Below are 15,241 nucleotides of genomic sequence, written 5' to 3' on the forward strand. Positions count from 1 at the left end.
TACAAAGCAACGTTATTTATTCCCACATGTAGAGGTACATCTTTACTAATATAATGAAGAGGAAACAGTTTTTGTATGTTTCTACCCTAAAGTATCCAAAACTACTAAACCGATTTGAGAAATTCTTTCATTGTTGAAAACTTCTCGAGTACTTTTGCACTCTTCCCGAGTAACGTAGATTATATGTATTTTATCCCCGTGAAAGCATTAGTTCTCATGGAACGCGGGTGAACCCCCAACGAAGCGACTATTACATGATAAAACATTGTAATAATTATTAGATTTTTCATTATAGTAAGAAAACTATATAATCACAATAGTTCTGAAATATTGAACAGCAACGATATACTCACAAAACAGAGGCTATAATGACCTTCGTGTTGGGGAAAACTACTTTGTTTCCCTAGAGACCTGCCAAAAGCTTACTATAGGGCAGCAGAGCATTGTACCGGAGATCCCGGAACCCATCGTTATTATAAGCTTAACTCATTACGTATTTGACATACTTATACATCCTCTTGATACGTGGAATACCCGTGAGGACTTAAATACCACAACACTCGCCATGAGATTAAATGAACATTTACAGAAAATATAGGCAGTACAACTCACGTTCTCGATTGAAATTTCTAGAACTGAATTGAAAAATACTGCTAGGTACAATACTTAATTGATTTTTAAGATACCTAAGAATTTTATATGTGAATCAAAATGGATAAAACTCATACCTACATCTTAGCTACAAAATACCTATAGCAGACGGCATACATAAGTAATAGAAGATATTCTATACAACAACGTTATACAGAATCATAGAATTACCTGGGGAAACATTGTAACAAACATGTAAATAGGTACATTAAGTACAACAGATTTTTGTTCGCAGCAAGGAAAATCCCAGTTTATTACTCTAGGTCGGGCACTAAACGCAAAAGGTATTCTTAATGCGGATACAGTAAAATTAAGTCTTAGTTATGCAGCCAGTCTTACATAATTTTAATTATAGTGGGACAAATACGAACAAAAGGTATTAAAGCGATTACATTGTTTACTAGACCGTTTTATTTTCCAAATACAAAAAAAAAAACAATATTTCCCAACAATTTTCAGCCCATATTGGATAACGTCATAATCTATTCAATATGAAAAACCATTTACAAAATAAACAAAAAGAGAAACAGCGTTTCAACATTAAAATAAAATAGTTGAACAGCTAAATCCTTTTAAAATCCAATTCAGAGTAAAAACAGAGCAATACTGGTAGAATATAACCAATAACGGAGCGTTAACAGGGGTATTATTATTACTGGCCGTTGGTAAAGGAAATCGAAAAACGTTAAGAGGGTAGACGGTGTACAAAGCAGGTAGAATAGGTACATGTTCTGTCTAGATAATATTATGGGCCGTACCTGGAAGCTTCCTGCTTGTAGCCCACTTTCCGGGCTATGTGTCGACTGTTCTCGCCCGCATTCGTAATTCCCGACGTTTGCTGTGAACAAAATGGCGGCTGTTAGTTGCTTTGCATTATTAAATACGAGAATGGTAGTTTATTAGTGTATTTAATGTAAGTAATTAATATTGAGACAAATTGTTTTTGATGTTCTTATTAAATTAGGTACAAACGTTTTAGGTTGGTAAAATATAAGACTTGCAAAAATTCATTTCATCTGTTATATTTTAGTGTACTTTATATGTTGTATTGTAAATGGAAAAGTTTTGTCTGTTCCAGTTTCAGAACAAAACAATTTCACTGTATCTTTCTTATTTGTAAAACTAACCAAAACAAATTAGGAACTTCTCAAAACTGTGACTGTAACTGTGACCAAAAATATCTTGTTGCATCGTAATTTTCTCCAAAATCCTACCATCACTAGACACCGTAGTTTGACCTAGATAATGTACAAAAAGCATTGTAGATCAAACAAGGTTTCGTAATGGCGGCTCGCAAAGTTTCCTGCGGATTTCTGCGCCGGCATTCCCTTTGACTTTTCGAGGAAAAATGCCCCAAAATATTTGACACCTACAGTAATTCGATTCACAAAGTGTAGGAACTTTCTTTTGTTTGTAATGGTGCAAAAATTGTTTGAAGCATGGTCTTGCTCTAATATCCTTACTTCGACTTACGCTCTTATGCAGTAGCAAATCGGCCTATGCAAGATATTGTATTGTGACAGTTGTTGTTCTTAGATGGTTAAATAGTGTATTCTAAGAGGCGAACAATACAAGAAAAAAATAATTGTATACGTTACTAAAACATAGAATTTTAAAAATATTAGGTACGTACAAGGTACATAAACTCGTCTTCATTACAATGTCGTCCAACTTATGTGAGTATCATCCCAAAATCTCATGTTCAGAAAATATAAAATACATTATTAAACACCTTAAAATTTCATGTTGTATAGAAAACACTATAAGTATACCTATAAAACCTGTTCAAAGGATGAGCGGTGAAATTTTACAACTTTTATACGGAGAAGAAAAATATAGCCCAATAACTACCGAACACCCGTATTTTGATGTTTGTCAAAACACGAAATGGCTTATCGATATAACCTGTGTTCACAGCATATGTCATAAAGTTAATATTATAGCCTTCAAGAAAAAGTTGGGAAGGAAAAGAAATCTTTCAACTTATGAGAGGGGGAATAAAGAAAAAGTTTCAAAGAATATTATTAAATAAATTGTGGCAAAGTGAAGAAGAAAGTTTTATTATCTTCTTGCCATAGGGAGTTTAATGTAATAAAACACCTCTAAATTCATAAAACAGAAACCTTTTCTTATATTAAAATTGCGATTTTTGCATCAAACCGGTTTCACTCTGATTGTTTTCCTTCTTTAATACCCAAAAGAATAAAAATGCGATCTTTCATGATTTGTTTTCATTTACATTTCAGTTTTTTATGCCTTAAAAATATACCTCAAAATAACAACTCTCAAACCGAAAGCAAGCAGATACATTAAAACAGGTATTTTCATGAAATTATAACAAGTTCACGTGAATTTGCACTTATAAACAAAAGCGATATACCTACATGTAAAACGTTTTCCTTCCTTATACAACCGACCAAAGGTTTCCCTATTAGCTTTCTATTCCTCCCGATCTCTTGAGCGCTTCAATCAGACCCGGTTTTATAATACAAGACTTAAATCACATTCAGATCCACATATTCCTATAATATTTCTTCCATGCAATTGTTTTTTTAATGCAACAACAGATCTTTTTTTTTATCAACACAGAGAATCTCCCATGACAATTTCGCGTTGGAGGTTCATTAAAATGTTCTTGTTATACCGTGCCGCTCACCAATGTACAGAACATTATTCTTTATTGTTTGTGCTAGAGGTCTTATGTCGGCTTAGTCAGTATACACGAGACAGCCTTACAATATATTTTTTCTAGACTTTTTATCGTATCAAGTATCAAGACTAACGGCTGCATGAGAAAATTAATATTGTCCGTTGTTCATCTAGGTATAGAGAGATATACGATCATTGTTTAAAGTGTACCTAATTATTAATTGAAATCTGGCTTTATAATGTATGCTAATTTATTCGATGCTAGGTTTCATTGGTGCGACAATAAACAAATTGAGGATGTAGTTTGCAATTTATATCAATCACGATTTACCAGTAGCTCAATTTCTCATTTCAAATGGTTTCATTTATTTTCAGGTATTTTTGAGTTCATTACACAAAAATGAACAAATCAATATGAAAAAGGTAAAATCAAGTAGGCATGTCGTAAATTAGATTTACCTACATGTTATTTTGATCAAAAGTATAATAGCAGAGATGTATAGGTTATTGCAACGGACTTCAACAAAAAAAAAAAAAAACAATATAATTTTTTCATACCATGGTTACCAATGACACGTTGCCCTTTGAGAATAAAGTATTATTTATAGCATGCAGTAGACAAGGCTAGTTATAAAACCAGTGGATGCGCTAGAAATACCCACATAATATAGGTAAGGTAACTTACAGTGAAGCTATGTAATTCTAGAAGTACGGTGGAATATCCAACACAATTTATTTCTAGCTTCATCCAATATACACTTTATAATTCTTGCATGTTTGACGTGGTGAAATTGAATATGGTGTGATATTTTAAAGCAGAATTTCACGATTTATGTGACCTAGTAATAATTTGACGTAAGATATACAATAAAAAACGAGATTTTACTGACATAAATATTTACATTGTTTTTTAAACTGGTTAAAATTTATTTTAGAATACAACCAAAATGGTAGTATGCTTCTTGGTACAACGTTAGGTATAATTTACTTAGGTACTAGCTATTTATTTAATTTAAAAAGTTAAATCTAGTTTAAAAAAAAACCTTATAATAAGTGTAGACTTATTCAGCCTCAGTAAAGCCTTAAATAACACGACAGTGCCTCCGTAAAGCTCAAGAAAGACCAGCTCGGAAATAATTTCTTGTTTCATTTATTATGCGGTTCATAATCCTTGCATGTTGAACCTGTTTCTGGCAACAGAACATGTGATAATACGGATGCGAAGTGCTCTGTCCCCGACATAGTTTATCATATTTAATAACGTAACGAGTTTTAATGCAACATTGCTATGAGAATTTGATAATCCGGGCGTTTATTCCTGTTTAATTTTGGTTGTACTATGGAATTAAGCTTCAAGAATCCTATTTGTTGTTATTTTTTATCAACTAGGTAGTAAGGTATAGTTTGCTAAAATTGTCCCGGTAAGGCTTTGAGCGTGTATAAAGTGGAATACCTTAGCCTGTCAAGTCAAGAATTTAATTAGGTGTTATTTTTGATCACAATGTAAGTTGTTGTTTCTAGCTTTCGTTCCTGTTAAGGATTTGAGTGTGTATAAATAAAATACTTAAGCCTACTTTCAAAATAACTGAACCTTGAAATAGCCGCAAAGAAATCGATTGCGAAGAGATAGATGGGTGACCTAATGATTAGCATTAGCGCCTTATAATGAACAACCCTTTTATTTTATTTTCTTATTGTGTACCTCACTATTTAATATATGTGTATTTTTCTTTATGCCTGAAAATAAGTGAAAAAGATACTTTGAATTCTATCCTTGCTCGAAGTTTATTCACTAGTGTAACAACCGCGAGTAGAATAGCAAACACAGTTTGTATGGATCTTCGAGTATTTGAGTTTGTGAGGAACCGGAGAAATATTTAGTTGAGAATTTGAACTGACGTTTTGGCTTTGCTTATCCAGTGCAAGTGGAAGGTTTTCGAAACGAAAATATCCAAAAAGTGTGAAATAAAAGTATCCATCCGAAATTGATGAAAAATAATGAAAGTACGTCGGCTCGTTTAATTTTTGAGAAAATACCTACTACTTTCACTGATGAATTTCATTTTCAATTGGTTTTTGTAATAGGTATTTCAAGAGCTCTAAATCTGTTTTATTAATATTAATTAAGTTGAACTGTAACTTAGATCCTGAACAGCTGCCTGTCAAATAAGACAGCTATCAAGTTCAGGAATCCCTTGTACATGTATATACCTACATATAATGTATATAGGTACATAGAATTACCTGTCTCAAAACAATACAGTATCGTGTATCAAGAGGTAAGTAAGGTTCATTATTATAGTTCGGCCATTCAGAGAATGCGTTCCTGACACGTCGCGATTGAACTGACGACGTAACTTTGCAATGGCGTTGCAGTTACGATAAAAATATTTTTGCTGGTTGTTTACCGTTTTAACAATTGAGGAGCATTAAAACAACATTATTATATCAATAATCAATGAATGTTATAATTTTGTGCCAAACTGAGTGTCAAATAACTTGGTAAACAATATTTTTCTAAATCTATACTGCGCTATTACAAGGTTATGTCAGCGGTTTATATTTTGTAGTGCTGTGCTAAAAATAACAGGCAAGTATCGTAATCTGTTCTTATACAGTTATAATATAAAATAATACGTTTTGATTTTCTTTTTAAGAATTGGAAAATAATGGACTATAAGACTTAATTATAACTTTTATGAAAAATAAAAATAAAACTATGACCAAACCGCATTTTTATACTTAGATTAAAAATGGTAACCCCAAATGGCGTTATGGGCCGCCATTTTGTGACGGTAAAACAGTCGTCCGTTGTCGTTTCGTGCGCATAGACCACGTTTTTCAAGTGTTTTCGATCTGTTTTTATTTGATTACCCGGCTTTTGTTAGACCGAGATATCAGGATTGATTCTGTTATTGATAATAATATAATTATACATGTAGGCGAAGATGATGATGAAGACACCACCTCCTCAAGCAAATCGGAGTCTGATTAATATTCTGTTCGCACATTCAATTCAATGTACTTGTAACAAAGAATAAATAAAACAATTTTATTATATGAATATTACCTTTTTTTGGTTTCCACTTAAATAACTAAAATATAAAACAAATGATTCCGCCAATTTAAAACGAAAATAATCTTAAAATAATGCGGCGGTTCATTTTGAAGGAACGGTAACGAACTCAGTGTTATGTTGTGCCCATCACTAGTCGTGACTAACTGATAGGTGTCAGGAACGCATTCTCTGAACGGCCGAAGAAGGCACATTAGGTATGTACTTTATACAAGTTTCTACCAGCGGTTTCACCCGCATTCCGTGGGAAATATTTCGCTCACCAAAATAAAAAGTACATTGTAGCTTCTCTCGATAAATGGGCAGTCTATTGCTGAAAGATTTTTCAAATTAATCGAGTAGGGTCTAAGATTAGCAAGTTCAAACAAAATAACTGTTTAGGTTCATAATACAAAAATAGAAGTAGGTATTGATACTTAGGTAATGATCGAATATATTTTAAAATAAAACAAAACGAAAACAAATATCCAATTATTTTAGAAGCTTGGTTACTTCGTAGGTTTAAGTGATTGAAGCGTAGGAACAAACAGAAAATAAAAAAATAAAAATAACTTTCAAATGAGCATTGTATTCGATTGTGTTTTTTTTTTCAAGTACCTAATTTACTTGTCTGTGTGGTGAATATTGTTAGTCTGTAGCTGTGTTAGTATGTGTGCATATTTGTGACTTTTTCAGATTAAACAACGGAATTAATTTTACCAAAATACATGGCAGTATCATAGTTCAATAATTCATAATATAGGTTTTTTATCCAAGTGCAGAAAGTAGTAGTAGGTGGATGAAACCGCTAGCGGAAGTTAGTTGTATAATATCTAGGCACATATTTCTTATGTTAATATGTGTCAAACTTCTGGGTCCTCAAAGTTATTGATTTCTTGTTATCCATTGAGTTAGAGAGTTAAGTATAGACATTTGATCTTGATCTGGGGAAACTCCTTCTATAGATATAATATTTCTCCACTAATCAGAAATAGGTCAAGAGGTCAAGTGACAAAAAAAGCTGATACTTACAATCTTCAGAAATCTGCATCTCGATTTTATCAAGATCCTCAACATCTTCATCATCGAAGTCAGTTTGCACGGTGACGTCACGGGTGTAATGTTCGAGCGTGATGACGTCGAACGGGGCTTGCTCCTCAGGGCTGGGCGCGCGCGGGCTCGGCACACTTTGCGTCTCGTGCGCATCGTGGCGCGCACGCCTGCACGCTGCGCAACCGCAGAGCGAACCACGCACGCGGAGCAGCCACACTAGCCCGAATAGCGCCATCCACGTGGTCATGCTGCGTCTACCACTCCCACCATAGCACACTACCCCCTCATCGATAAAACTCACTATTTATTGTACACACATCACTATTTATTGTACTTTTTGTTCAACACTACACACTCACTCATTGCTAAAATTCATTTGTTTTATGTCACTTGCATCATATTTTTTTGCTCAATGTTCACTAAACTGCTATTGACAGGCAATGGCTTTAAATGTTATGAATGAATGTCGATTATTCAATTTTATTTATTATTTTTATGGTGCAGGTTGTTTTGCTGAAATATTAAAATATAAAATCTAGCGCATTCATCGATACGAATTTGATCCTTCTTCAATGTTAATAATGAAAAATATGATCTTAAAAAATAATTTCATTGATCCATTTTGAAAAGAACTAGATATTTACATACATAATCATTTGATGCAAATAAACCTACTGAATATTTCGTAACACAATAGTGAAATTGATACTATGCAATACACAACACTGCTCATTAATAATATTGATCGACAGATCATTACTAAAATACTCCATCCATCACCAATCGAAGTCACGAACGAAAACTCTCCAAATATTTTCGGTTTTAATATTAACCAATACCAACACGTGCCAAATTTTGTTTATTATACAATATCGAGTGTAATCCCAAACGAGTTGAAAGGAATTATCAGATATGGAGCATTAATTAGGGCCATATAAGGGAGGATAAATAAAAGGGCAGCACACAATAGACGAAGCTTTGCCGCGATATGTTAGGGCGCTTCAACTCGATGAAATGATAAATGAGAGTAATAAATTGCAGATTCCATGATATAAATGCCCTCCTTACGTGAAGGACTCATGAAAAATATCAATTCGTCACAACCAATCGTGGGAACACTCCTCCCAAAATAAATTAATGATAGAAAAGTTATTGGGTGAGAATTTTTTTGGTTATCGCTTTAGATATTTTATCGTATCGCTGTTTGAAATTCCCGAGGGTTCCGTTACCGGCGCTTAGCCCTCCGAAATCAATATTCGCGACGATTTTTCTTCATCTCACAGGAAATTATTGATACCGGTTTAGCATTAGAACTGGTGAAATATTTTTAAGGGTTTTTATACATAATTAGAAACATATTGTTGTAAAATTTGTAACTCATACAGCGTTTTTTTTTTCATTATGAGATATAATGATTAGTCTACCTTCATTCAGAATACAACAAAGGCGTTGCATCTTTAAAGTCCATTTGTATGTCTGGTAAATATTTCCGACTCTAACAAAACAAAAGCCAGGGATTTTCTTCTAAACCCTTTAGTTTTTTTGCTCTCTCGACACAAAATGTCAAAGAAAGCGGGTAAGCTGGAAAAACTGAACTTAGTAAACAGAGTTACAATGTATCAATAGGATAGAAACTTTCTTTAATAAAGGGCTTGTACGAAAAAATAAATTTCATTTCGTATACTTTTATCTAAGTATAAAAACAGCCAAGCTTTTTTGTCTAGACATATCAATTATTTTAGCTATTAAAATATGTAAATCATGACCTGTCATGCTCTGTGATTGCATATATTTCAAATAAAAAGGTTAGTGGTAGGTAAGTTAGGTACTTACATTAAATCTGTGGCTGATTTAATACCTACTTATTTTAATTCTGAGTCATAAGCGGTTTAATCACTACAAAATTTTATAAATAACTTGTATGGGCTGAAGATTTTAAAGCGACCCAATCAATCTGTATTATTTTTTTAACAATTTGGATAGTCTGTATTAACACAAAACTTCTTAAGAAATATAATGTGTAATCTAAGTGCAAAATGAGGTTTTGCCAATTCCCGTTAATATTATAGGACAATTCATTATACCTTATATGTATTCATTATGTATTTCCATCTACATTATTATATTAGCGGTTCTTCCTACAAGAAAGTAAAGAATATAGCATACAGAATATAAATGTTGAAGATACAGTATTATGTATGTGGCCATTATTGTTGAATACAAAGGTGAATGATATATGGATGTAGCTTATCTCCTTTGATTCACAAAGAAGTATAGAAGCATCGTAATATCCGCCCACGACACTCATTTTAGTTTGTCTATAAGAAAGGAATAGGGATTTCTATTACCAGTTATGAGCATATAAATAGGTAAAGACTAGTCTTTTCTTTAGAAAAACCAAATTTGTTATATTTTTTTTTATTCTAAGAGTAGTTATTTAAGTACGTACTGCTTTAGAATAAGCTCTACATAACAACCACAACCCTTCAGATTTTATTTGTTACTGAACAAGTTATAGTCAATTTTTAGTTAGGTAGAAGTCAAATGAAATTGAGTAAGGCACAGATAAAATCGATTTCATTATGAATCTACTTATACCTATACTACTTAAAAGAAAGTGATATTTCTGACCTATATTAATTTAAAAAAGTAAATTCAATTGCATTAATTACACCTCAAAAACCTCCTTTCTTCCATTGAAATATAATGCATAATTTAAATACCCCACCTAATATTATGTCATTCTAACTTAGTTCCATTTCAGTAGCCGCACAGGTTGCTACAGAACCCAGAACGTATGAATACGGCCCCGTGTTCAGTATTAAAGATAAATTTCCTTGTAACTGGGTCTCAAATAAAACTTGGTTTTTATAAGCCTCTCTGTTTTTACTCGCACACATTCGTTTGTATAGTTAATAACTATGGAATATACGGTTTACGATGTTTGTCGCACTTGGATGTTAACGATAAGAAAATATGGGTTCGCTAGCTATTTCGGACTTAAGGATGGGTTCTAAACCACAATGCTAAGCAGAGGGATTAGTACTAGCAGCTGAGAGCTACCATCAAAGGCGTAATCGCAGTAGCAGTAGGTCTTTGTGTAGGAGCTCGTTCGGTACAGTCAAACCTATTTCTGCTGCTAACGGTGCCGTATTTTGGTGTTGAGTTATAGGGGTACATTGGATGCGGATGTATTACAGACAAATCGTTACTCCTAATAGCAAGCTTCACTAATATGTCTAATTAACTTGAAATAATAATTAGTGAACTGGCGAGTTCGCGGATTCACCTGCCATTTTTATGGGCCGTAGTTCCGTAGTTTACGCTACCACACAATATCACAAAACATTATGTACAATTTTACAGTGTTTACAGGGCTATATTAGTCAGTTATGAATTATCATTTCATTAAAGTTATCTCAAAACGGCTTCAGCGCGTTGGCTTCGTCCGCACGTGTCGAAAATCCAAAGCTCTACACTATAGTCCCGTCGTCTGGTATTTATTTTTGTCAAAACTATTTGAGATTACAAATAATCTTCACAATCTTTCCCTACACTGCAACGTGGAATATTTTAATGATGTACTCGTATACACCAGCAATACGCTGCATTTATCATTTCAAGCCGAATAACCACTATTTACGAAATAACAAGGTGAAAATATTGAACGCAAATATCCGAACTAAACCAATGAACTTTAATGAATGCAGTTTTACTGGAATATGAAAAACAGCAAGCTATTTAGTTTGCATTTTTATCTCGAGTTGCTTTCATTTGTTTAGTCTGAAACTGAATCGTCAATGGTTTCATGCCATATCGCGTTAGCGTGGCCTAACTGGCCACACTGAATAAATATGAATGAAAAATCACAAATAAAATATGTTGCTTTTTGTGCGAATAGATTTTGGCGAACTGAACTATATAGTTTTATTATATCGATGTCGATGCGGAATTGTTTTGACCAGCTTTGATAAAGTAGCTATCGAGCTTTGTACATAAGTGCTTTTGCAAATTACGTAAAAAATGGGTAACCGACTGTGTTACCCATCCGAAGGAGTTTAACATTTTCGTCGGTCATATGGAAAATAATAAAGAACCGTTTATTTAAATGATATTAATACTTGATGCATTCAAAGAAGTATATAGTATTTATTTAGACACTAACAAACTTTGAGGTCAAATATACCATCTTATGCTATGCTTACCTATGTTCGTCATTAGAATATTAACAAGCAAGACGACGCCAAGGCAGCTTGAAACAGTAACTATAAAATATCTGTAGCAGTTTTATGTCCTCATATAGAATTCTGTTTCACACTAGTACGTACCAAGTTACGCTATAACTTGTTAAGAACCATAAGCTATAGAAAAGTTTGTATTGGACTTCTTAGTAATTCGACGGGGGCTATAAAAACTTTAGCCTTTGTCACCTGCATCAATTTTACCACAGATCAATTATTGAGTACTGATTCATTTATTAAGAAATGTCAGTACAACATTTAGTAAGTACATTCTAAACTTAAAATACTTTTAGCAAGTAATAAACAAAAATATGAAATCTATTATTAAAAAGTGGACAAAAAGCTGTAAGATGAACCAAAAGATATAATTTGCACAATTTTATTCGTTTGTAGGTACCTACATAAATATTACTGAAGTAGGTCACAAATATTAATAGACCGCATAATCAATATGCCTAACGACCACAAAGTAGAATGGCTATCGAAAGGTCAAGAGTTTAAATGCTGCTCCATTAAACTATTGTTCTCGAACCTTCTTGGGTCCTCTGCAGCCCTCTAGAGTAATCTATAGGTATTTACTTTGCCTTATTGCTATGGTGGTTAAACACACCACATTTAAATGTGCGTTAGTGTTTAAATGTGATAGTTATATTGTTATTGGATTTTTGGGGTCGACGGTGCATATTACTATCAAAATAAGGATACAGTTATAATATATTAGTACCTACTGCCTTTATATTATATAGAAAAAATAAGCGTACTTATCAATCGTCTGGTTGATGAAGACTACACAAAAAGTAGAAAAAGAAATTAAGTAGTGCCTGAAACCACTAAGTTTAATAACGTGTTAATTTTTATGAAGCTTACTGGAAAGATTTCGTAGAGATAATGAAAAAACAAAAATTAAATGAATCAGTACCATAACATTAAGTATATTGTTGAGACCAAGTATGTGGGCGGACAACGTGGTGACTATTTCTCTTGTTACCACGATATTCGCTTCACAGCTTGAACGGAAGCCGCTTCCGTTGAAACCATAAAGGCGTAGATGTAATGAACATTTCGAGACATTATTGAATTCTAACGCAACTTTTATGTGTTGCTACTTACTTGAGATTTTGTTCGGATGCCAGACTCATGATTTTTTTGAGATTGGTGACATGTGGTGTGGTGACATGTGGACATTTTTAATTTGATATACAGAGGAGAATGTCCTAAGGATTCTGAACACTTATCCTAGTTACGCTAAGGAATAAGAAAGGAATACCCATACATTTTCATAGGTTTAAGCTTAGGTTAACTTTACTCAGTGTTTATATGATATGTAAACACAATTATCAAGTAGAAAATAGTTTGAATGTACAAAGAATCTAGGCTAATATAATATGTTTAATTAATTATGAAAATATTCTAGTCCCCATTTTAGCAAACCAACTGTTTATCACGCCTGACCCATTAAAAATTCTGGCGTAAAAGTAGAGCAGGTAGAAAATAATCCTTCATTCTCGGGGAGTATCTCACTCAGGGCGGATTTGTGCAGAATTAGAAGTGAAATATTAAATTTACGTGCCACGCCTTTTCGTTTACACGTGATACATACGGGCAGATAGTTCGTCCAGCTTTTTTTGTGATAATAAATATGGAATTTTTGAAAGTAAACTGCATTTACGTATTTATGAATTAGAGTACGATTTAGCTATCTTTTTGTTTGCTTGTATATTGTGGGCAATAAAACAGATAGGCAATATAAACTTTCAAATCATGCCTGCTGAAATTACTATATCGATTTATTTGGTAAAAAAAAAATACTTAATCTACTTACTGCCACAAGCAAAATCAATCCTTATATTTTGATCGTTCCCTGTTATTCATCATACCATACAAATAACCATTCTTTATAAGCCTACTTTATATGTCTATATTGCAACTCAACGGGAGGTCCGTTTTCGGTATGAAGTAATTAGGCTTCCGTTCTATATTAAAACTCTATATACAACCAATGTTTTTATCAATACGGCCAATGTGGTTCTCAGTTGCAATAAGATAAATTGATTCCGGGGAGTAATTTGTTACTTGCCTAAACAAAATTGACATTAAGCAGGAAACAAATTGTGTTTACCAAATCGATCATCTGGTTCTCAAAGAATATTTTAAAGCTGAGACAAATTGGTCGTAACGTGGCTATCGGAGTCTCGATAACATGCCTATCGAATTTTGCAGCTTTAAATTTACGTGTATGATTTTTCTGAAAAGGAACTATTTTGTATGAGAGTTTAAGAGTACCCAAGCATCTTTATCTACAAACTCATTGCCGGACCACATAACAAACCAATTAATTTCCAGCGTGCACCAAAGCTAGGAAAAGTAAAAAGTAAGGAAGAAATTCTGCACAAGTTTTGGCAACGAGCCGAGAAAACGCTGGTAAGTAGAATAAGTGAACATTATTTCTCTTCAATTTAGAACGTTACTCAAATACGGGTATTACGAAGTTCGAAGTTGTTTGTGTAAAGTTTGCTAATCGGCACGTCAAAACTCATAACAGTATTTCGCTTCAGAGCTCGCTAACCCAAAACGTTGAATTGGGGGTGTCGTATGACATGATTTGTCCGCGCTCTTTAAATTTGCATAATGAAAATTTGATGACTGAACCCTAATAACCATGAGTTATAGTTATTTTTTTAAGCAAGTGAACAAAAAATATTTCGGCATCACATTAAAGTACCTCATAAGCATCTAAATGCTATTTTTATATTACATTTGCGTTATTTGCTCAAATCCCTTTCGAGACCCTTTGAAAGGCCTCATAACATTGAATGTAACACTGAAAGCATTTTCTGTAACAATCTCCAAAGGAGCATTTTCATAAACGGTAGATAACTTATTCTGTTCTGGAAATATGATTCCGTTTCAGGACAATTTTGGCAAAATGTTTCGAGCAACTGACACGCTTGATATTTCCTAAGGGAGAGAACATTTTGCCGAGTTCTGTCACTAAGAAACGCGGTGCTGAATAAAAGCTTGTCAAATAAAGGTTATTTTTCCGGATCATTACAGTAGAATGACTATAGATAGGTTAAGGCGGTGATAAAGTAGTGAGCGCAGAGAATGACAAGTAGGGGATCATCGCTCTGCAAACGACCTGAGATGAATAGACCTTAACGTTACATAAAAACAGAACCGCATTTTCTTTTCTTATATTATTAAACGTATTTACTCTCCCCTATAACTAAATGCATTATTCATTCATCATATTTGTATGCTTCTAATTTTATGAAGATGCTCAGGTATCTAATCTCTGACAAGCATTGTTACCTCTGGATATTTTACATACAAAGTTAAATGTAAACTTCATAAATCTACACCACCATTTGCCACAAAATGTTTTCAATAATATGTTTAATTTTTAAAATTGCTAATTTTATTACGTCATAATTTTAATCACTGAAGTTTTAATCGTTTACACATTCACTTAGGGATCACAAACAGTTGAATGTCTGAGTTGGTTCGCGATCGCGTAATGTCTAGAGCTCGGGGATGCGAGACGGGACGTGTAGCCGCCCCGGTGTCAGTCTGGCACTGAACACTCTGATAC

The 15,241-nt window shown here is 33.4% G+C and overlaps 1 protein-coding gene across 5 annotated transcripts in view; it reads right to left on the reverse strand.

Moving 5' to 3' along the window:
- The window catches only part of LOC124632086 (disks large homolog 2-like), a 44,966-nt gene extending 29,725 nt beyond the window's left edge, over nucleotides 1-15,241 (reverse strand). For 3 of the 5 annotated variants that reach the window (XM_047166750.1, XM_047166747.1, XM_047166752.1), the window contains exons 1-3: nucleotides 14,962-15,241; nucleotides 7,388-7,921; nucleotides 1,410-1,489 (exon numbers count right to left, since the gene is read on the reverse strand). In XM_047166750.1, the coding sequence (XP_047022706.1) occupies nucleotides 1,410-1,489; nucleotides 7,388-7,655 (348 nt within the window). In that variant the 5' untranslated portion in view covers nucleotides 7,656-7,921; nucleotides 14,962-15,241. The remainder of the gene's footprint in view (nucleotides 1-1,409; nucleotides 1,490-7,387; nucleotides 7,922-14,961) is intronic. The other 2 variants (XM_047166749.1, XM_047166748.1) reach the window with 2 other exon arrangements.

Source organism: Helicoverpa zea, chromosome 7, assembly GCF_022581195.2.
Source record: "Helicoverpa zea isolate HzStark_Cry1AcR chromosome 7, ilHelZeax1.1, whole genome shotgun sequence".
Taxonomy (NCBI): Eukaryota; Metazoa; Arthropoda; class Insecta; order Lepidoptera; family Noctuidae; genus Helicoverpa; species Helicoverpa zea.